General features: G+C 34.4%; 2 protein-coding genes across 2 annotated transcripts in view; both read right to left on the bottom strand.

The window, feature by feature from the left end:
- Window positions 1-22,764, bottom strand: part of LOC133842319 (klarsicht protein) — a 178,350-nt gene that overhangs the window by 94,983 nt on the left and 60,603 nt on the right. The window contains 3 exon segments of the mRNA XM_062275370.1: window positions 18,394-18,555; window positions 18,734-19,024; window positions 20,920-21,840. Coding sequence (XP_062131354.1) covers window positions 18,394-18,555; window positions 18,734-19,024; window positions 20,920-21,435 — 969 coding nt within the window. The 5' untranslated portion in view covers window positions 21,436-21,840.
- LOC133844455 (uncharacterized) lies at window positions 8,470-8,806 on the bottom strand. The gene is made up of 2 exons (XM_062278453.1): window positions 8,795-8,806; window positions 8,470-8,737 (listed from the first exon to the last, which is right to left on the bottom strand). The coding sequence occupies exons 1-2, from the start codon at window positions 8,804-8,806 to the stop codon at window positions 8,471-8,473; spliced, it is 279 nt and encodes a 92-aa protein (XP_062134437.1). The 3' UTR covers window position 8,470.

Here is a 22,764-nt window from a genome sequence, read left to right as displayed (position 1 = left end):
TCTGCACCACTTATCAGCATATTAAAATGACTGTCAACTGGAGGCGCGTAAATTGAGATAAGTTGGCAGCATTTACTGCCGACAAATATCGATAACGGAAGTGATGATATCGAACTGCGCTACCTCAACAAATTTTGTAGTATCTTTCACTTTGGATACGAAATAATTTTTGCGTAAATATAAATATTTTTGGCAATGACTTATCCATTATGATATTAATAAAATGAGATAAGTTCCAAACTAGGGTTTTGTTAAATTGATAAATAAAAATCTTTTTCATTATTTTGACAGTTTTTTAATGGAATGGGAAATTATTCCATTAAATCAATCCAGTTTTAAAAATTGTCAATTAATAATGTGCTTTAATTCAAATATTATTGGCAGCGTTTTCAGCTATGATCATTTTTAATCAACCATTTTCAAAAATAATAAAACTTTGCAATAATAATATTTTTGGCAACGTTTTTCCTCTAATAAAATTAAATGATTTTACATCCATAAATTTTAAAATTGATAAGTATAGTAAGAGCCTGCTTCAATGAAACGTTTTTTTTCAATAATGAAGATAATTAAATGAAATCTTCTTCCTACACAGTTTTTAAAATTGATAAATAAAAATCTAGCTTCAAGATTTTTGGCACTTAATTTCCAATTTCTCAATTATGGTGATAATAAAATGAGATGATTGCTAATCTTTAGTTTTTTAAATTGATAAAAAGAAATCAACATTTTATCGGTCTTGTAGACCTTAAAGTTGAATGCTATCGAAGTACGTGTGGTATGGTGAAGTTGATTACTTCTTCTTCAAAAGAGTCATTTCTTTATTAAAAATTAAATTAAATAAAGAGAAAGAAGAAAGAAAGAGATTTAGGAAAAAAAAATTTGATAAAGGCTCAATATAGAGACTTGTTGTGCATAAAGGATCTTTATAAATCTCTCGCTTACTAAATTTGCAAGGCATAATATAATATATTGTTTTTTAGAATTACTCGCAGATTTCTCACATTCTCTTACTAAATTTTCACTGCTTTCATTAGCTTCGATGTCAAAGCTAAATCTAGGTAATTCCTCCTTATAAATTCTAAAACTTTTCTCTACTTCCCCTACTGCATTTCTTTTACTTTCTTTACCCCATCAGCAAAGCTAAACCAAGCCACTGACCCCTGTTATATAAGCCGGCGATTAACATTATCCCCAACCACCAGACACGGCACCAATCACCGCACCACCCACCACACCACCCACAGCCACAGCATAGGAAGGAAAACATAACTCGCTTAGATTTCACGCCAAGAAGCCGCACAAAATGCCGCTTTGGCGTTTTTGTCGCCCGCCGTTTTTGTTTGTTGCCCCGTTTTCAAAACGAAGTGCAACAACTTTTACCACAAATCGGATTTCCTGCAACGATTTGTGGCCGCTTCGCACGCGCTTCACTGCCCCCAAACAGCTGCCTACAACAACAAGAGCAGCAACAACAACAACAACTCCAGATATGACCAAAAGAAGAGCGCTGTAAAGTAGATCAGAGTGAATAGGAAAAAGTTGGCACTCAACCGGAGCAGGAAGAATTACGGTAGCGCAAACTTAAATCACAAATCAAATCGAATCAAATGCGAAGAGACAAATGCCACAAATATTTCCCAAGGAAATGCAACAGATTCTTTGTGTGTTGTGTATTCCAAGAAGCGAAGCAAAAGGAAACGCGCGACACAAAATGTGGCCAACAAGTTTTCCCTTATTTGATGCCACTTCAACAAAAGCGTTGACAACAACAGCGAACCAGTTGAGGCCAAACGACAATAACGAGAATAGAATAGAACTGAACAGAGCTGAAGACGATGAAGTTTGTTAAAACAATCACGAAACAAGACAAAGCGCGCGCCAATAGAGAAGACATCAAAGTGGATGGATGAAGGCCAACAGAAAAACAGAAAAACTTGTGCCCAAGCATCATCGAGCGTTTGAAAACGAGTTCTCTCTCAAGCCATTTGGCTTGATAACGTGCCAAAATTGCAGCTGCAAAGGGCCAAACTAATTGCGCAGGCGCGCCTCCAATTGGAAGAGATGAGCAGAGGAGAGGGGCTTTGGGGAGTGAGGGGTATAAAAGGGAGCGGCTAGATCTCATCAGCGACAACATTGCATATTCATAGTCATAACGAGATGAGTCGAGAAGAAGAAGAAGGCCTTGTTGGTTACTTGTATATTTAATTTGCTGCGCCATGTTCACACGTCGTGAGGCAGCTGACCCACTGTGCACCGCCCCATCCCGCTTGTCCCCCCTCTCTAAGTGATACACCCTAACTAGCTAGCTAACTGCTTAGTTGCCTGGTTATTTTAATTAACCCAAAAACAAAATATGACTACAAGAGAAAAACCAAAACAATTTGAGCAAGTGTGCAAAAAGTAAAGAGAGGGGAGGAGAGGAGGAGAAACGCCTCTCAAAGTGGGGTGACAACATAGGAAACGTCTAAATACATGCAAAGCGCTGGCCAAGATTATGTTTGCCAAATGGGCATAAATCAGGCAGCGGCAGCAGCAGCAGCAGCGGGGATCAGCTGTAACTGCAAAGCAGGCTAATGAATGTATCTGAAAGATACATCTGCATTGAAGTCGAGTCGCGTCGCTTGGCGTCTTGGCGGAGTTGAGCGACCACGACAAATAGACTTATAAAAGCGACTGGCCGAAAAGCTAACGCCAAATGCAAGCGGCAATAAAAAGCGTTAACAAGACAACCAGCCAGCCAACAACAGCAACAACAACGACAAACAGCAAACAAAACCAACAATTGGCAGCGTCAGACAATAAAATACACTTAGCCATGGAAAATGTGTGCAAAAAAAAAAATAACAAACAAAAAAAAAGCAAATACAAACAGCAAAGCTGATGATCGGGGCGAGAGATCAGGGGCATTTAGGCAAAAACCGCTTAAATTGTTGTTAACAATTCTGGGACCAAGTCAAGCACATAAATTTCTTTTGAAGTCTGCATACTACACTCAAGAGATAACGTTAAAAAGGGAGACGGCAAGCGGCGAAAGATAGAGACAGAACTCTAGAGATGTCTGATGAATTTGGGTCAACTTGGAGGAAGTGTTTGTTGGTTGATCCATTGCAAAATTCACAAGTCAAATACACTGAGAAAAGCACAACGAATAATGCAACACAAGACAACATTTTTTAACAGAATGTTGCCAATAATTAAACTTCAATTTAAATTTTAAAAGACAATCATTGCCAAGGGCATGAAAAATGGTAAATTAAAAAGCAAACAAACAAATTAACAAGGAAATTGAAATATAAATTATTAATGAGAATCATTACTAAGAACATTAATAAGTTTAAGATGCTATAAAGGCAACTACATACAAATAAATAGGAATCTTGCATTTCCAATTATAAAAATTTATGATTTTATTCCTAACTACAACTCAAAAAGTATTACTACAAATTTTATAAAAAGAAAAAAAATTTTTGCTGTTCCTCACTTTAAATTATTAAATAACTTCAATGAACAAATATCAATCATTAAATTGTTACAAACTTTATTTTTTTATAAAAAAAATATAGCTCAGAAATCATTCTCACAAATTCCTAACTATAACTCAAAAAGTATTCTTCTAATTTCTTGTATAAAAAAGCAAAATTTTTGCTGCTCTACACTTAACATTATTAGATAACTATGATCAATAAACATCAATCATTAAATTATTAAAAATATACTTCTTCATACAAAATATAGCGCAAAAAGTATTCCCAGAACTTCTCTAAGATAAGCTGTAAAATAAAAAGAATCTTCCGATGCCAACTGTTTATTTTACTCCATCAAACATTTATAACAATCAACGATAAAAATATTACTCATAAAATATGAATCATTTACATTTTTTTATTAAAAAAATATAACTTAACAGCCTCTCCCACAACTTTTTGCAACTATTTTATTTACGGTGCACTCCCCTGTCAATTCTAACATATAATCAATTATTCATGCACATTATGTATGACAGATTTTAATCAACAAAATTCACAAGTCTCTCCCACTCCATTCGCTCTGGTTTTCTTTCAGTGCACAACCCCTCACTCTTTTTTCAGGTGTTGCATTAATCAATTTCAATCAGTTGGCCGTTCTCTCTTCAATTCTTAACAGCTTGCCAAATGGTTTTTTCAGTGACTGCCACTGCCACTGTGGCAAGCTACCTGCAAAGCTGCCACACCACAGCAGTCTCTCTCTCTCTCTCCCTCTCTCTCAGCATTGACTAATGCAAAAGTATTGCATCTTTTGGTAAATCTATCTGGACTGGACTATTGACTATTTGCCCGTTGTGCCTGGAACGCAATTGCATTTGGCTTTTATCATTTAACGCTTGACTGAAGCAGCGAGATGAAGAAGCAGCAGCAACGAACTTCCATACACAAAACACATTTGCCCTGTTTAAATCAGTGCAAATATTTATTCTAAGAAATATTTCTTTTTCTTTCTGACATCATTCCATTGCCCTATTATTAATAGAAAGGCGTGCATTTTCTTTATTAAAGTTTATAAGTAAATTAATAGACTTATTCATAACTCAATGAATCACTCACAACACTTTAAAACTTATTGCGGAACACTTTTAATAGTAGAGGGTAACTTTCTGTCGAGTAAACTCGAGAACTTCAACTTTGCGTGATCTTTTCGCACTGTGCTAAGAATTTTATGAGCTAAGAAATGCATTTGCATTCACACGATTTGTATTCAAAAGGCATTTTATGCAATCTTAGTACAGAACAGCAGATAGTTGCTATAAATCAACATTAATCGAGTAAGAGAATTCAGTAAATCAACACTAATGGAGTACAAATTACCATTGATAACCAATAAACGCTTTTGGAGCTTAATGAACGGATTAGAAAGGATATATTTCCTGAAGCAAAGATGCTCAAAGAACACCAAACGTTATGTGAAAAAATCGGAAGAAGACAAGAAAATCGATTGTCATTACTGCTAATAGACTTAAAGCTGCTCGTGGTCAAGGCATTGTCATTAATGCTGTCGATTAACAACAAGAGGTGATCGCTTCATTAGTTAATTGGTTGGAAACATTAAATATTTTTGATGGACAGAGTTGAATAACATAGTTATTGATAGTTAAACTGATGAGTGCTGGTTGACAAAAGATTATCAATATGTTTTAAATTCTAATATGAAAAACGGTTAGATTAGGAAGCTAAACAAAAATATGACGGTAATAATTTAAATAGAAGCATAAATTATTTACCCTCTTTTCTTACTAGACTTCAGTTTGGAAATACTCCACTAAGTATTCCCCATTAAATAAAGAATTATGAAAATTCATATATATTTCGCTATCCAGTTTTTTTATTCAGTTTAATTCATTTTTGAGATACTTCGAAATTTAACCATGGTAATAGTGAGCGTAGGGAGAAGCATAAGTGCCATAAGATTTGACAACCGGAGCATAGGAGTGATGATAAATGGGAGCAACAGGAACCACAGTCTTAACAACGGGAGCAACGGGAACAACAGCTTTTACCACAGGATAAACTGGAGCTACGGCCACAGGGACATGTTTAACAGCCACTACAGGAGCGTAATGATGATGATCCTGAACGTATCCAGGAGCTGCAACAGCGACGGCAACCAGGGCAAAGAAGGCGACAATCTGCAGTCGAGGATGAGGTAAGAAATTGGGCTTCGAATATCCTTTTTAACTACTTACGAATCGGAACATTTTGTGGAAGTTTTTTGTTTGAGAACTTGGTGTGTGCTTAAAGACGTTGAAAGACTGTTTGATAATATTTCACGAGCTTAACTAAGTTATATACAAAAATGTTGGACAAAAACTGGCCAATTTAGTCCAACAAACAAAACATAATACAATAATAGCGAGAACTTGAATCGACGATCAACTGATCAGTCGTCAGGTCATTTTAGGCCTGAGGCCACTTTAACTTTGCCACGCGAATTGTGAATAATTTACGATTTGTTAGCTAAATTTTATATTTAGCAACATAAAAAATGTTAAAATGACAATTGTGTATATATATATCATAATGAAGAGTTAAACGGAAGCAGAAGCCGGTAACAAAATGTTTTACTTATTCGAAAACTATTATTTCACTTGATTTTTTCATACCGTGCTAAACGTTTAAAGAGCTAACGATTGTATTTGCATTAATTCGTATCCATTTCTGATGATCAACCTCTGAAGTTACAAAAAATGCTGTATATGCTGTATATTATTGCTACCCATTTTGAATAAAAGAATAACAGTCTTAAAATACTAAAATATACCGAAAACGATATACATAGATTTCACACTATGTGTAAAATATACCATAATGCACTAAATATACCAGTTTGTCAAGCAAAGCAATTACAAATTGACTCTTCCAGCTCTTTTTTGTCATAAAAAATTCTTATGGCAATAACTTCTCAGAATCGGATTGCTCATAAATTATCAGGAATCATAATAATGTAGTTATTATTTTACATATGTAGGAAAACTCGAATTAGTGATTTTATATTTGTTAGCAGTTAACTTAACATATATATTTTAAAAGCCAGACTTATTGCATGACAAAATAAGTTTCGGTTAAAATTTGAATTTCCCGCGATTCCACTTTAGAGAAGTGAATATCAAAAGGAAATAGACAAAATAAATATTTGTCACAATGTCTAATAGAGACTCTCTTAAAAAAATTGAACATGTTTTCCTGTGATTGTTATTGCTTACTGAATAAAAGATAATTCAAATTTTAATTTATACATTTTCCATTTTTTTATTAAGTTTCATACATTTGTAAGCTTCATTGGAATCTAACCATGATAGTAGTGAGCATAGGGAGAAGCATATGATCCATAAGATTTAACAACGGGAACATACGACTGATGGTAAACAGGAGCAACAGGAACCACAGTCTTAACTACGGGAGCAACAGGAACAACAGCTTTTACCACAGGATAAACTGGAGCCACAGCCACAGGGATATGCTTAACAGCTACAACAGGAGCGTAATGATGATGATCCTGAACGTATCCAGGAGCTGCAACAGCAACGGCGATCAGGGCAAAGAAGGCGACAATCTGTGATCGAAGATTATCAGAGAAAGGACTTCAAATTTCTTAAATAGCTACTTACAAAACGGAACATTTTGTTGAAGTTCTTGCTTGAAGACGTCGATAGACTGTTTGATGTTATGACACAAGAGCAAACATGTTATATACCAAAATATTGGCCATAAACAAAACGTAAAACAATAATAGCGAGAACTTGAAACGACGATCAACCGATTAGTCGATACATTAGGCTACGCGAATTATGATCATTAATAAGTTAAGTTTAGAGTTATATTTAGAAACATTAGAGGTTTCAAAATGACAAATGTGTAGAGGTAAACCATAATAAAGAGCTAAACGGAAGCAGAAGCCTGTCAAATAATGACTTACTTAATTTTAATGGTATGACTAAGCTTAAAACTTTTACCTCAGACCGTTGTAAGAATTCTATTATTGAACAAATGCATTGCTAAATGAAACCCATTGTGGCAATTGTGTTAGAGCATTTTAAAAATGCTGTAAATTAGCAATTTCCATATTATTCGATTATTATTATTATTATGATATACTATACTACCTTCAAATTTACAGGAAAGGAAGAACTGATTATAATTCTTAATTAAAATTTATTCATAAAAAGTCTGCGTAAGAATGCAGTAACTAAATGCATAAATGTAGGACCTACTTGGCCCGAAGCTATACCTGCACATCATAAAATAAATGAAGAAACTTAAAATACAGCCGAGCGTGCTCGACTATAAGATTTCCGATACCCATTTATAGGATAAGCAAACCAGTCGTTAAAATATATGAAATGTATATACGAAGTATACCGAAAGCAATATTTAGTATTTCGGTATATTAATATATTTAAAATATACCGTAGATTACAAAATATACGAGGTAGTAAACCAAAATGATTAAAGTCCGACCACTGCAGCCTTCTTTGTGTTTATTTCTTCAAAAGCTTCTGACCTGATCGTAAGTAATAATACTTTAAGGAATCATAAAGTCATACTATTCAATAACTTTAAACCTTCTTGGGGTCAATACATTGTCTTAAATGCCGTCGATTATAAATTAATTAATTAATTATTAATTAACTAAATTGGCTTTCGGCATTTAATATTTTTAAAGTATGGATAGAACGTTTTTCATAGAGTTGTGTTGAATCTAAGGTTGACACAAGATTAACATTTTGACATTCTAATTAGAAACACGTGCCTAATAAGAACTGACGCAAAATAATGATATAATATTTAAAAATAGAGGAATTCCATTTTAAATTTCAACCATATATTTAAATTATTTTCCAGTGGTTGCATAATAAAGAAAATACTAAAAAATGTATATTGTTTTCGTTTTCTAGTTGTTTTATTGTGTTTTATTCATTTTAAATCCGCATTGAAATTTAACCATGGTAATAATGAGCGTAGGGAGAAGCATATGATCCATAAGATTTAACAACGGGAACATAGGACTGATGGTAAACAGGAGCAACAGGAACCACAGTCTTAACCACGGGAGCAACAGGAACAACAGCCTTTACCACAGGGTAAACTGGAGCCACAGCCACAGGAACATGCTTGACAGCTACAACAGGAGCATAATGATGATGATCCTGAACGTATCCAGGAGCAGCGACAGCCATGGCGATCAGGGCGAAGAAGGCGACAATCTGTGGTCGAAGATGGAATAAGAACTTGGGCTTCGAATATCCTTTTTAGCTACTTACGAAACGGAACATTTTTAAGAAGTGTTTGTGTAAGAACTTGGTTGTTACTTAAAGACGTCAATAGACTGTTTGATATTATTTCTCGAGTTGAACCAACTTATATACCAAAATATTGTAAAAAGACACTGACCAAGTTTAGCGCTTAAACAAAACGGAAAGCAACAATAACGAGAACTTGAAACGACGATCAGCAGATCAGTCGATATTTTTGACCTGAGGCCACTTTAACTTTGCCACGCGAATTGTGAGCAATTAATGCACTAATTGATTCGTTAGTTATGTTTTGAAGCTATATTTAGAAACTGAAAGGTGCTAAAATGACAAATGCGTAGAGATAAAGCATAATGAAGAGCAAAACAGTTGCAAAAACCTGTCAACTGTTGAGTTGACTTGAACGAGAAGAGAATACAATAACACAGAGAATAAGATGAAGGTAATTGTTGAAGCTTAAAATATGTGCAAAAAAACAATCATAAGTTATCTTCGCTTGTCACAAGAAGAATACATAGAAAGAATCTATTATTTAAATAGTTAGAAAGCTTTTCACTAATTAGTTAATTGATTGTATTACAACGCAACTGGAATTCTTTCAAGCATACCTTGAAATTTCTTGCTGAAAGATCTGTAAATTCCTCACACAGATTCAATTAGTTTAATCTGTAATTGATCGCAAGCGATCAAAACATCAAAGGGAGAGACAAACAAACACTCAGCTCATTCTAGCAAAATGAAGATGATCGTTTAGTGGGTCAGACAGAGTAAAGAGTTTTTCCACTTTCTTCTTCGAGTAAGTGGCTTTAACGGCATTAAAGTGCCTGGCCATATATCAAGTTTAGTCACATTTATAACCCTAACACACAGAGAGGAAGAGTTTTTCCAACGACAGCGGCATCGGCAAAACTGCAATTTGCAGTCGTCATTCCATGAATGTTTATCATTTTATGGGCTATTTCATAAATTTAATTTTCACCATCGTCATTTGGCAACAAAAAGGAGAGAGAGAAGAAAAATGAAGACGCGCAGCAGCACATAAAGTCGTTAACAAGGTGGCGAAAAACAAAAAACGTTGCGAGAAAAATACAAAAATATTGTCTTCATTAATCAGCAAAAATGCGACTCCCCCAAGCTGCACTTCTCTGCGCTTCTTTAAGCCACCTGGCTAACAATTTGCCACTTGGCCAAGTTGCATCCAAGTCGAATCGAATCGAATCGATTCGTGTTTGAGTTTGAGTTTGAGCCAATTAAATGGCGACATTCGCAGACATTTGCTGTCCGCCTTTCCCTTTTTCCCGAGGTGCTAATGATGAACCTGAATGAATCGCTTCGTTCAATGCATTTCTCATTGTTTCACGACGCAAAAAATGATATCAAAATAAATTGTTGTGTCTGTATATGCCTTTTTTTACAGTCTGAGATTTATTGTAAAACGCTTTCTTCTTCCTAATTTACTTTTGCGCATTTTTTTGTAATAATACCTGGTACCCAAAGGGTAGAAGGGTATTATAACTTTGTGCTTTCGCGAAGTGTATTTAACAGGTGAATACAAAAATAACTATAGTCTTATAGTCTATGTATATCGTAGATTTCGATGCTAGTTCTATATCAATATACCCAATAAAGCCTTTTGTGTATTTTAGTAGTTATGGGATATTTTAATTTGGTAGATTTTAAGAATAATACAACACTCTCTGGTAGATTTTGATTCTAGTTCTATATCAATATACTAAATATAGCCTTTGGTATATTTTATAATTTTTATGGTATATTATTTTGGTATATTTTAAGAATAATACCGCACAATATGGTATATTTCGATCGTAGTTCTATATCAATATACCAAATAGGCTTTGGTGTTATCAGTATTTTTGTGGAATATCAATTTGGTATATTTTAAGATCAATACCGTACTCTACTGTATATTTAGATTCTAATACTATATCAATATTCCAAATATAGCCTTTGGTACATATTAGTATTTTTGTGGTATATTGAGTCGGTATATTTTAAGAATAAAACCTTTATGGTATATATTTCGATTCTAGTTCCATTACAATATAACAAGTAACATTGGTATTTTTAGTATTTTTGTGGTATATTATTTTGGTATATTTTAAGAATAATACCGCTCTTTATGGTATAATATATTTCAATTGCAGTTCTATATCAATATACCAACTAAAGCCTTTGGTACATTTTAGTATTTTTGTAGTACATAGATTTTGTATATTTTAAGAATAATACTGTTTTGCTGTTATTAAAAAACGGTAACGGGTATCTCACAGTCGAGCATCCTCGACTGCAGCTCTCTTCCTTCTCTTTTATTGGCTTCAAATTTGATTTTCGACTTCCTCAAAGCGTTGACCAATTTATTTGAAATATTTCGAGTGCGCGGTTTCGAACATTAGTTTTGTTTTCTATTTCTTTTCAGTAAAATGTAATTATGTTTGGTCATAAATTTTATTTGACTTTACAACTCGAAAATTGCTATGGGGACGCGCGTCTTTGGCCTGATGATGACGAAATCTTTTTCGATTTGCTCACATCACATATATGACGTGGTTTTGAGTTAGAGTTTGAGTTTCAGACTTCCATTAACTACATTTTTTTGGGACGGGCTTTTTTTGTGTTGTCTGTGGTAATGACTTCATTTTATGCCTCGATGTTGTCGTCGTCATTCGATTACACAAAATATTTGAAAAATGGCTCATGGAAATGAACTGCAACTCTTTTGATAAATTATTGTTGTTATTAATAATATTATTACTTATTTTTGTGTGCCGTCGAAAGGGGCGTCAAAGTTGAGCCCGAGTTGTTGTTGTTATCATTTTGTTAATTATCGATTTTAATTGTTAATTTAAATCACGAACAGCCGAAAAGATTAACAATAGAGAAAAGTGAAACTTCGAAATTGGATATACTCGAAAAAACCCCTCGAAAAACTCTTTTGCTCTCACCACAGCTTCAACATTGTTTTTCCTGTCGAGATTCTCTGTTGAATTTTTTGGGCGTGTTACCAAAACAATGTCAAGTCAAGTCAATTCAAGTTGTGTGAGGCAGCCAGGAGAAAGGTTTTGATTGCTTGCGATTGCGATTGCGATTGTTTTTCTTATCACGCTAGAAGTGCAAAATCGAAAACGCTTTTGTTTTGATAAATTTGCGCACAAGTGGCAACTGATTGATTGCCAAAGTGTTTGACTGATTGAACGAAAGGCAAAGCAGAAAAATATTGTTAAAACTATGAACAATTACAGTCACTTATAAAGAGTTGAACAACGACAAAAAAAAAGAGTTCCTAACTAGTGAATTGAAATCCTTAAAAAAGATAGTTTTGATAAACGATAATCACACTTAAATTACAATTATTTAAATTTAATTTTTAATTATTACTAGATCAGCAAAAAGTTGATTGTAAAATGTAGGTAAAATATGAATAAATGTAATCAAATTTCTTTATGTTAAACTTGAATTCCCTTTAGTCATTATTTGGTTTAACATTTTGTTAGTTGCTAACAACTGATACTTAAATAATCAACTTATAAACTTGTTAATAATTAAAAGATATGTAAAAATAATTTGTTTTTTTTTCGAATTTTGTTAAACGCTAATGAAGCTTTATTTTCCTTTAATTATTATTTGCTCAGCCAAATATTTATGATAAATTGGCTTAAAGTAACTTCTTATTATCCATTCAATTTATAATGAAACATTTATTCCCTTCAATCATTATTTGCCTATACATTTTGTTAGTAGCTGAAAACTGATACTGAACTTAAATAGTTAATTCATAAATTTGCTGATGATTATTTGCTCATTCATTTTCATTAGCTGCTGATTACTTAAATATAATATATTTGTAAATTTAATAAATTAAAAAAATTAGATTTGTAGATAAAATTACTACTTTTTCTTTGAATGTAATTTAAACGGTAATTAAACTTTTTTTCTTTATTGATTATTTGCTTATACACTTTATTACAAGCTTAACTATGATACTCAAAATAAAAAAGATATTATATTATTTTTTCCGCCTTCAAACTGTATTTTATTTCAACTACAATATTATTAGCTTATTCATTTTTATTATCAACTGAAATCTTAAGACACTACTCGATAGTTATTTTGTTAAATATTTTATGAACAGTTGAACATCTAAAACATTACTGTACATTTATTTTTGTAATTTTAGTTGGTTACAAGTAAAGGAAATACATAAATTGGAATACAATAAAAATTGTATAATTATGCATTAATCGATATAACATTCAGTCAATTCAATTGCTGGCAGTAATTGCCCTCTCAGCATTCACTAATATGTAAAAATCGAAAGACGAAAACAAAAAACGCCAACGACTGAAATTATGGACAACTTTCCACACACAAAAGTTTATTTTAAGGTTCATTTGGTTGGGGCAGCAACAACAACAACAACAACAACGCGACGCGAAAGTGCATCAAATGTGGCAAAGAGATTTTACAGCTAATTCGGTAATGTTTTATTGGTCAGCTTGGACCATATGGCAACCGCAGGCTAAACTACTGGGCCAAAAACAACAACACTAACAACAACCAGAGAAGACAGTCATCTATATAGCCGATGGTGATATCCAACAAAATGTGTTTGTTGCCTGCAACTTAACTTGGGCGAAAGGTTTTTTTTTTTGCTGTGGCAAGCAAACACAATTGTTATGCAAATCGAGCAGAGATTGCAACTCAATGGAGGATATCGAACAACAACAACAACAATGGTTAGTGGGTAGAATTCGACAAACAACTGGCAACTGGTCAGATCCAAATCGAATTGGCGGCAACTTTAAGTTATGGCTTGGCCATAAAGCCAAAGCCAAAGCCAAAACCAAAACCGAAAAGAAAATGAAAAACCAAGCGACAAACTCGACCATTTCCTGGGCGACCAAAACTGGAACCCGCATAATCAATTGTCATTGTCATTAGGTTACAGCTTCAATGCGCGATTGTCTGCCAGACATAGTACTGAGGAGAGGGGAGAGATGAGAGGGGACTGAAAATCCCGGCAACGAAATTGCGCCACCTTCACTTTCTTAAATAGGACTTTGCATGCATGAACACCCTGCAATTGGCAATAATAATTCAACAATATTAGCTGCACATAAAATACCGGAGCAATTGCCAATAAACTATCAAAATGATGAAAACATGTCGAATAGTAAATCTTGTGTTTAATTTAAGACATCCTTAAGGCTTTAGTTGTTCTGACATATCTCATAGCATTTGGGAATTATATTTATTATTACAAAGAATGTGACGTAACACTTGGAAATATAATACTTCCAGAAAGTAGAAACAAAAAATGTTCTTTCATTTGTGACTTAAAAGAAAATTTTGGATATTTTCTTATACTAAAGAAATTAACATTATTACTTCTAGAAATATGTAATAAATTTATTTTTTGCATTGAAGAAAAACGATGCCCCACAAACACCCAATATTTTAAACGCCAACTGTTCAACAAAAAAAACATTCAATTATAGAATTTATTCATAATTCATAATTCACAATTAAATAGAATCCAAAGTCAATACAGTCGAAGAATTTTTTCTAGCAGCTTACGTTTAAAAAATAAAAATACACGACAAAGTTAGAATCTTTATGTTAGTATCGAAAAGTTTGGTCTGTATATGAGTTGAGAAATTCTGTTGTTAGAACCCTTTCTTTTTTTACATTTTGATTTATTAAGCAGTTGAAAAAGTATGGCAATGAAGTACCATAACAACACATTTTAGGGAAAACTCATTCAGACCAAACCTTAACGCTATTATTTAAAAAAACAATATATACAAAATTTTATTTTTCAACTTTTGGTTAGTAGTTGTTCCGGATATAACGACGGTCCCTTGAAAGTGGCTATAACCGGATTCTACTGTATATATAATTGTAACAAAATAGAGACTAAAATCTAGACCACTGGGTAGTTATTAGTCCGTCATAAATGTATCTTTTTTTTCGGCTTTATCCAAATATAGACATACTCGCATTACGTTGCAACATATTTGTTTACGCTCTATTGTTGCAACCAGAACGAAAATGCGCAATTTCAATTAATATTTGGAAAGTCCAAGTTGCAGCTGTTCGGCTTGCTTCAAGGCGCAAGCAACTCATCCTTGCAACGAGCCTAAAAAGCATTTTATATTTGTGGCTGCCAACTGACAAATATTTCCTTTCCATTTGCCAATGGCTGCGGCTAACGAAATGATTGCTTGATGATCAGCGAGACAGAGAGAGAAAGAGAGAAGTGGAGGAAGGGAGAGAGAAGTGGGGAAAGGGCAGGTGGCAGTTAGAGGGTGCGGGTGCAGATGCGTCTTGTTGCAAGTGGCAAGCACAGCAGCGACAGAGACAAACGCCTAACAACTTATTGAAAATATGTTTAACCATTTTGGGCAATTGACATTTCGACTGCTGTTGCTGCTGCTGTTGTTGGCTGCTCCCAAGCTTCGAACTTCCCCTTCGCACTCAGTGCTGTCCCTTCTCTCTCCCTCCTCTACCTCGTACTCCCCTCCAAAAATTAACTACGTGACAAAACAATTGTCGTAAATCAGTGGGCCAAAACGGAGGCGACGCGGCGTCGTCTGTTTTGTTTTGTTTTGTTGGTGATTGCACTTTTTGGCCAATGGAGCATTTTGCAGCTAACAACCCACATTGAATAAACTCAGTTTCTGCTGCTCCAACTTGTTGTTGTTGTTTGTTTGTTTGCAGTTTTTGTTGTTGCTGGTTTGTTGTTTACTTTCATTTGGCTCGTGGCCTGCAAAAATAACAACAGCTGGCGGGGAGCTTAGATTATTGTGAATGGACCAGAGACAAGCTAAAGAGCAGAGTGGGTGGCAGACACACAAAGTGAGTGAGAAGAGAACAAAGGGGAGAGAGGGGACAACATCGACCTAACTGGATGTGTGAAGTATGTGCAGGAAAAACATGAAGCTGCGAAATTCCAGCGATTTTCGTTGAAAGGAATTCTCATGCAGCTTGTTTTTAAACTAAAGAAATTTTCGCACTTTAAATTGTTGTCTCATGTTTTGGATGAAATACAAGTTAAGGAAAAGTTTCAAAAGAAAACTTAACAATTTTATAGAGAGGCACTAAATGGAAGACTTTTAAGTCCTTAAATACTTGTATCAGTTCATTACAATTGAGTGTATTTTAAATGCTATACATAAATGGAAAAACATTTATTTGACATGAAAGTAAATTCAATTAAGGAGACTATAAGTAAGAGACACAATAAATCAAAGCACTTTGCAGTAAAGTGCTTTAAATACATGACTCTAAGCCAAATGAAATAAACAAAAAAAATTGTAAATTACGCGGAAATTGAAGTAAATGTCGTAAATGCAATGAAATAAGAATTAAAAATATAAATTATACGTCAGCGCTGCAAGATAAATAGTTATTGTACACTAAAATGTATACTAACATATGTCAGAGATTTCGAAAATCATTTAAGATGAACTTCAGCTGCTGAATGTTTAAAATCACACTCTTCAAAACTTATTCAACTAACTTTTGTTTATGTAATACTATTATTAATTTGAATCTAGCTGCAAATTCAATACATGTTAATTTGCTTTAGTAATCCTACTACTACATATAAACCTCCTATTTATTTATTTAAAAAAGATTAGCTATATATAAAATTAATACTAACACTATTGGTAAAGCAATGGCTGCAAAGGCCTTCAGGTACAAACCTAATTTTAAGATAATCCCAGTTTAAATTATTGAGTAAAAAAAACAGAAGCTTTTACTTCATCCTTATCATAAATAATCATAAATAAGTATTTTTATTTTAAAATATAAATTGATATTTAATCCATCATATTATTATTTATAAACAATATTTATGTCAATTCCATTCCATTTATATTTAATACCTTTAATTTAATTAAGTTGATATTAAACTTAATATTCATACTATTTATTATTACTATTATTTATGTTCGTAAAGTCTATTTCCAAAGTGTAAATTAATTTATTAAAAACAAGTAAAAAGCTAAAAAGGATACCCGCTACTAACCATATTCTTAAAATATATATACCGGAAAAAATACCACTAAAATATATCAAAGACCACATTTGGTATATTGATATTGAACGATTAAAATTTACCATAGAGTACAAAATATACCAGATTGTCATCTAAAGCAGCTAAGATTCTTTTGCAGTAGGTGTTTTTTTTGCCCAATAAAAGCTTTTCTAAAAAATGTTTTCATTACTTAAGCATTTCTTATTAGTTATTTGGGAACTGATCACAGAAAATACTAAGATCATCGAATTTCAGAATGTTTTCTTATCCCATTCAACAACTTTCCCCACTCTCCCTCTCAGTGAAATTTCCAACACGTGCTGTCTGCATTCTGTCTAAGTTTTATGTAAAATTACAGCTTATGTAACAACGCCCCCGCACCTTGGTCGAGTCACACACATCACATTATCGAAGCAGCTGTCTGGAGCTGTCATGGTCATGTTCAATCAGCCGAAATGCAATGGACTAAAGCCAAGCCCAAAGGCAAAGCTTCAACAGGCAGCAGGCAGCAGCTCTTCCGTCTTAGATTTCGCCTCCCTCCAGAGCTTTTCTCACAGCCTTTATTTTTGCATTGCAGGCATTGCATTGCATAATTGGAAGCCAGCAAGCAGCCCAAAGCCACGCAATGAAGCGTTCGTTGCATGCAACACACATAAATATGGTACGAATATATGTGGGTAACATATTGTTCAGATAGATAATAATCCCCCCAACAATAAACAAATCTCCTACGAAGGTGTTGCAACTAACGGCTGCCACTTTTAGTTCAAGCATCGTCCAACTTCTGCAGGCCAATAAGTCGAGTCTGGGGGTTATCAATGGACAACAATAACTTTGACTGCGACTTCGAGTTCGACTTTGACTTGGCTGCAATTGAACGCCTTTTGATTTTTCTTGGCCAGCACAATTTTCACTTTCAGTACAATAAATTTTCGTAACGCCAATGAAAATAATGAAAACAAGGGAACATTGTTTCCCTTTTTTTTAATGTTTTTTTTTTTTATTTTTGAGGGGAAACCAGTCGATGTATTATTCCCCCCTTTTTTTTTTTTGGTTGCGTTTCGGTTACACAATCCTACAGATACTTGTCGGTGGCTTTTCAATGGGCGGCAACAAGTGGCTGCAACAGTTTTCTTGCCACGCACTGACGGAAGACCACAAAAAAATAAAAGAAGTAAATAAAGTCAAAGTCATTGCAAATGAAAAGCAAAATGAAATGCGTGTAATTTTGTTCGTCTGTTTACTTCGTTACACTTTTACCTATGATTAGTATCTCAACTGGTCTCGCATTATGGCTTGTTATCGTCGTTATGTATCTTTAAAGGTTTCTTATTTTTATTATTGCTTTAAAAGTTTTTCAAAAGAAAAATTAATGTCCAATATAAAACGTAAGGCTTCCGGAAAGTTCATCACAATTTACATTTTCGTTTTTGATCATTTTTTTTTTTATTCAAATGTTTACAACAAATAAATATTCACGCATGTTTCGGCAACATTTACGCCCGAACTTATGCAATAATAAAATTGTGGCTTTTCAAGCACTTACCGAGTGTACTGCTAGATGGCGCTGCAATTCCGAATTGCTGTACAAAGTCAATTCCGAAATAGTTGGTGAACTCTCCAATTTGTTTTCCATGTCGCGCAACCAACGTCGCAACTCTTTCGGATCTTCGCACAAACCTTCCTGTCGTTGGGTTTCGTCCAAAATCTACACATGAGAATAGACAACAAATTGGTTAGGAACTTGGCTATGCAATACAAAATTAAATCGAACGCCGTAAAGTATGCATTTCGTTTCTTAGAATAAGCCAAAAGTATGCAATAGTTTTTACTATTTGTGTAGACTCTGCTATCAACCGCTAGATGGCGATTGAATGTCGACTTACATGAAGTTGGCTGCCCGTAAATTTACATTCACGCGAAGTTGGCTGCGCCTCCTCGATTTCAAACCGCGCCTCTTTGCACGTATCGAGCAGGTTTGTGTCCATAATATAATTGTAGTTCGTTTGTATGGCCGCCCAGAGGTCGTCTTTGCCCGACGAACCCAGGCCGAGTGTGGCGCTGCTGTGCAGACTGGTGGAGCTGCTATGACTGTGGCCGCTGCCCCAAGAGTATCGATGCATTTTGTTGTTGTTGCTGCTGCTGCCTGAAGAGCACTTGTTGCTCTGTGAGTTTTTCTGCGTCAATAGAAAGAAAGAGAACGAGAGTTAGTCAAAGCAAGAGACAGTTGGGGGGATACCATTAAAAGTTGTTAATAAATAAGTAATTTGAGCAGCCAAATATGGCCACGATAATATGCTTAACCATCTTTGGTACGCAACAATACAATGCGTCAATCCCCCCAAAACCGGTTCATATCGCTCCAAATTGCAAAGCGCGCACAATTAATTAATGAATTTTTATTTTCTTGCCGCAAGAGAGAGAGAGAGGGACAGAAAAAAACCGCCAAGTCAAACAAATAACAATTTCTGCCATCGGCAGCAAAATCGTTAAGGAAATTCCTTGTTTACACAAAACTCGTAATGCACAAGCAATGTTGGAAAACAAATACTCATTGCAATCGCAATTGTGAGTTTGATCTGCAATCGTTGTATTGATTGAATCGCGTTGCCTGCCGGTGCCGTGTGTAATTAATTAAATTGTATAAACATAAACAGCGCTGACTTGATTTTCCTGCGAAAATTCAGCGCACACTCAGCGACACAGCGATACAGTGGCAGCTGTAAATTTGCATACAATTTCATTTTGCCAGCTGGGCTTGCAAAACGAGACAGTTCAAAATGCGTTACTAATTCATAACTCGAGCGTTGGGCGTTCTTAAGTGAATGACAATTTACAAGATGCATATTTCGGAACTGGAACGTGTGACTTTATGCATTTTCACCAGTTGGTGCTCAAGAAATCTTTACTTTAATAACACAAACTGTGACTAATCATTTGACATATTTATAGCCTGATTATCTGGTAGCTAAAATACAAGGATCTTTTCTCCATCAATGCAACCTTTTTAGTCTAATCGATCAGTTTGAATAGGCAGCTTAAAAATTCATAATCTTTGAAACATTTGCATTTCAAGTTTCCAAAAATATTATATTTTATAATTAAAAAAATAACACTAAACATGATTTACGATTCTTTTAATCATCATATACTGAAACGGTTAACGTTTCAAAGTATTATTTTAAATTTCTTCAAAAGGAAATATCACTCATCATAATCTATATAAGTCTTTTAATCATCATTTAAAACAATTTAAACTCTTGTTCGGCAAACGTTTCAAGTTTCAAAAATATAATTTTAAAATTCACAACAAAAAATCACTAAATATATTATTTTTTTAATCATAATTTAGCTTTATAGAGAACTGATGCAAATTTTCATTCATAATGAACTAATGGGCGTTCCAAAAAGCATGCTAATTATTGTTGATGCGACGAAAACAAAACCATGCTATTTTTAGGAATTTCATTTGCATAGCTAAAAACTATAAAGCGAAAAATAATTAAAACATATTTTAAATTCAAGGTATTAAAGCCATATTCCACATTTTTAACATATGCAACCCTTGCTTAAAATCACTGACAAAATAATCAGAATTTTCAGAACGTTTCGAATTCGCAATTCGAAGCCGAAATATCGCGCGATTTAAGCTCACGTTTCGATTGTTCAGCGATGACTAAGTGATCACAGTTGATCGGACAGAGGAACGCAATGGAATTTGAAATTGATGCCGTTAGCTTGCATTTTTAATAGCATGCTAATAATGAATTTTATTAATAATTTATTAAAGCAATTTCCGCTGACACACACAGTGAGGAGCGAAAGAGATAGCAGCTCAACTAGAACAAGAATTCATATTCTAACGGCAGGTTGTCATTTAAGTCGCCGCCAAGAGGAAAGACATGACCATGAATGGAGAGCGCTGCCAACTTGCTTCGTTAGCGTGTGGAACGCAAAAATGCGCAGCTTGATTCTCAATTGCAAATTTATGCGCAACCCACGAGCAAAGTGGAGAGAGAGACAACTTGCAACAGCCACCTGCAACATATACAACCAAAACATGGACACTTACCTTGAGGCTGTTGTAGGGACGCTCCAGATGCAGCTTGGCCTGAATGACATCACGCCGTTCCTGCTGCAGTTCATCGGCGGGCAGCGAGGTCATCGATTGTGATGTTTTCATATCGTTGTTTGCTTGCCCGCCACCAACACCGCTTGCAACACCAGCAGCAGCGGCAGCATCGCTGTTGTTGCGTCGCTGTTTCCTTAGCGAACTGCTGCGACTGCTGCTGGCCGATTTGCTAGCTTTGGTGGTGCGTATGACTGTTGTTGTTGTTGGTGTTGCGGGCATGACAAATGCCATATCCTCCAGTCTCATCGTTGTTGTTGTTTCGATGGCGTTGCCTCCGCCACCGCACTTCATCATGGCCGCTGTTTCAGTCTCTTGGTTGCAGCAATTTGACGTCTCTGTCTCTGTCATTGCTTCTCTCTCTGCATTCTCTCTGCCTTCTTCTTCTGTTTTGATTTCAATTTCAATTTCTGTTTTTGCTTCTGTTCCCTTTTCGTTTTCATGTCTCACAGCTTCCATTGTGCATGTGTGTGTGTTGGCGCTAATTGTTTTTGGTTCCGATTTCCATGTGTATGTTAATTTAATTAATTTGCTTAAAATCTCCTTTTTGTTGCTATTCGTGTTTCGTTGATGTTGTCGTCGTTGTTGTTGCTGTTGTTGTTGCGCTTAAAATGCACAAATTTGCATGTCTGCTGCTGGCATCGTCGTGTTCGACTCTCCTCTCTGTTTCATTCCACTCCGTTCCGTTCCGCTGTGTGACCTTTTGTGTTGTTGTTGGGCGGCAGCAAAGTTCCAGGTTCCAGTTCCTGGCGCGATTTTTTTTTTGTTTCTTTCTTTCGTTGATTGTTTTCGTTTTCCGTTCGTTTGCTTTTTATGCAAAATACATCTTTCGTTATTTTGATAAAAAATTAATTGCTAATTTCACTGTAATTAAAAAAAAAAAACGAACAACAAAAGCGTTTAACGCAAATTAGTACAAGAAATGAAAAGGAAAAATCCTAAAATGCTACAATTAAGCTAAGTAATAAAGACGGATCATAATTAATATTGATAGTGAACTTGCTTGAGTTAAACTAATTAAATAATGCAGCAAATTGAGAAATCAATTAGTTTGAATCGTATATTGCATAAAATTTATATTTCTTGATCTTTTATAATTTTCTGATAGTTATCTTATGATTGATTCCGCATTATTATTATTATAAGATTTTAGAAATAAGATTGATTAATATTAAGCAAATTAATAGTTCTAATCTTTTGTTGTTTCGATAAAATAAACATTTTATTGTTTATTTTAGTGTAAATAAAAACAATAACAATAATATATTCTGATTTTCCAAATATCCTATTCCTTATATATTATTATACTTCTTATTGAATATTTCTTTGAAATTTTAAGAACACATTTAACTAAAAATTTATCTAAGGCTTCCTGAAAGTTGTTTCTATTTCTTCTTCTTAGCTCAACTTTTATACAAGTATATTCCTTTCTCATTCATAAAAAAAATTAAAACTCTTCAAAATTTGATAACATTTCAACACACTTGTAATTTGTGCATTCAACGGGAAATCACGACACTGCTAATTGGGATTACCAAATCAGCTAATATCGCTAGGATCTGTTGACAATGGAGAACTATTAATGGGTGTCTTTCAAGAGACAGTTAAGACTTGTTAAGTTGGATCATATCTTATATCACACCCACGACAACAATGGTAACAACTGTAAATGGCAATTAAAGCCAACTGAAAACTGACAACTACATAATTACACACTAACACACACACACAGAGAGAGGAAGGCCAACGACTCTGGACGCATGCATATAAGGCGAGACTGAAACCGAA

The sequence above is a fragment of the Drosophila sulfurigaster genome, chromosome 3, assembly GCF_023558435.1.
Source record: "Drosophila sulfurigaster albostrigata strain 15112-1811.04 chromosome 3, ASM2355843v2, whole genome shotgun sequence".
NCBI classification, from domain to species: domain Eukaryota; kingdom Metazoa; phylum Arthropoda; class Insecta; order Diptera; family Drosophilidae; genus Drosophila; species Drosophila sulfurigaster.
The sequence above is the reverse complement of the archived record's forward strand: the minus strand, read 5'-3'. Positions and strand labels throughout refer to the sequence as shown.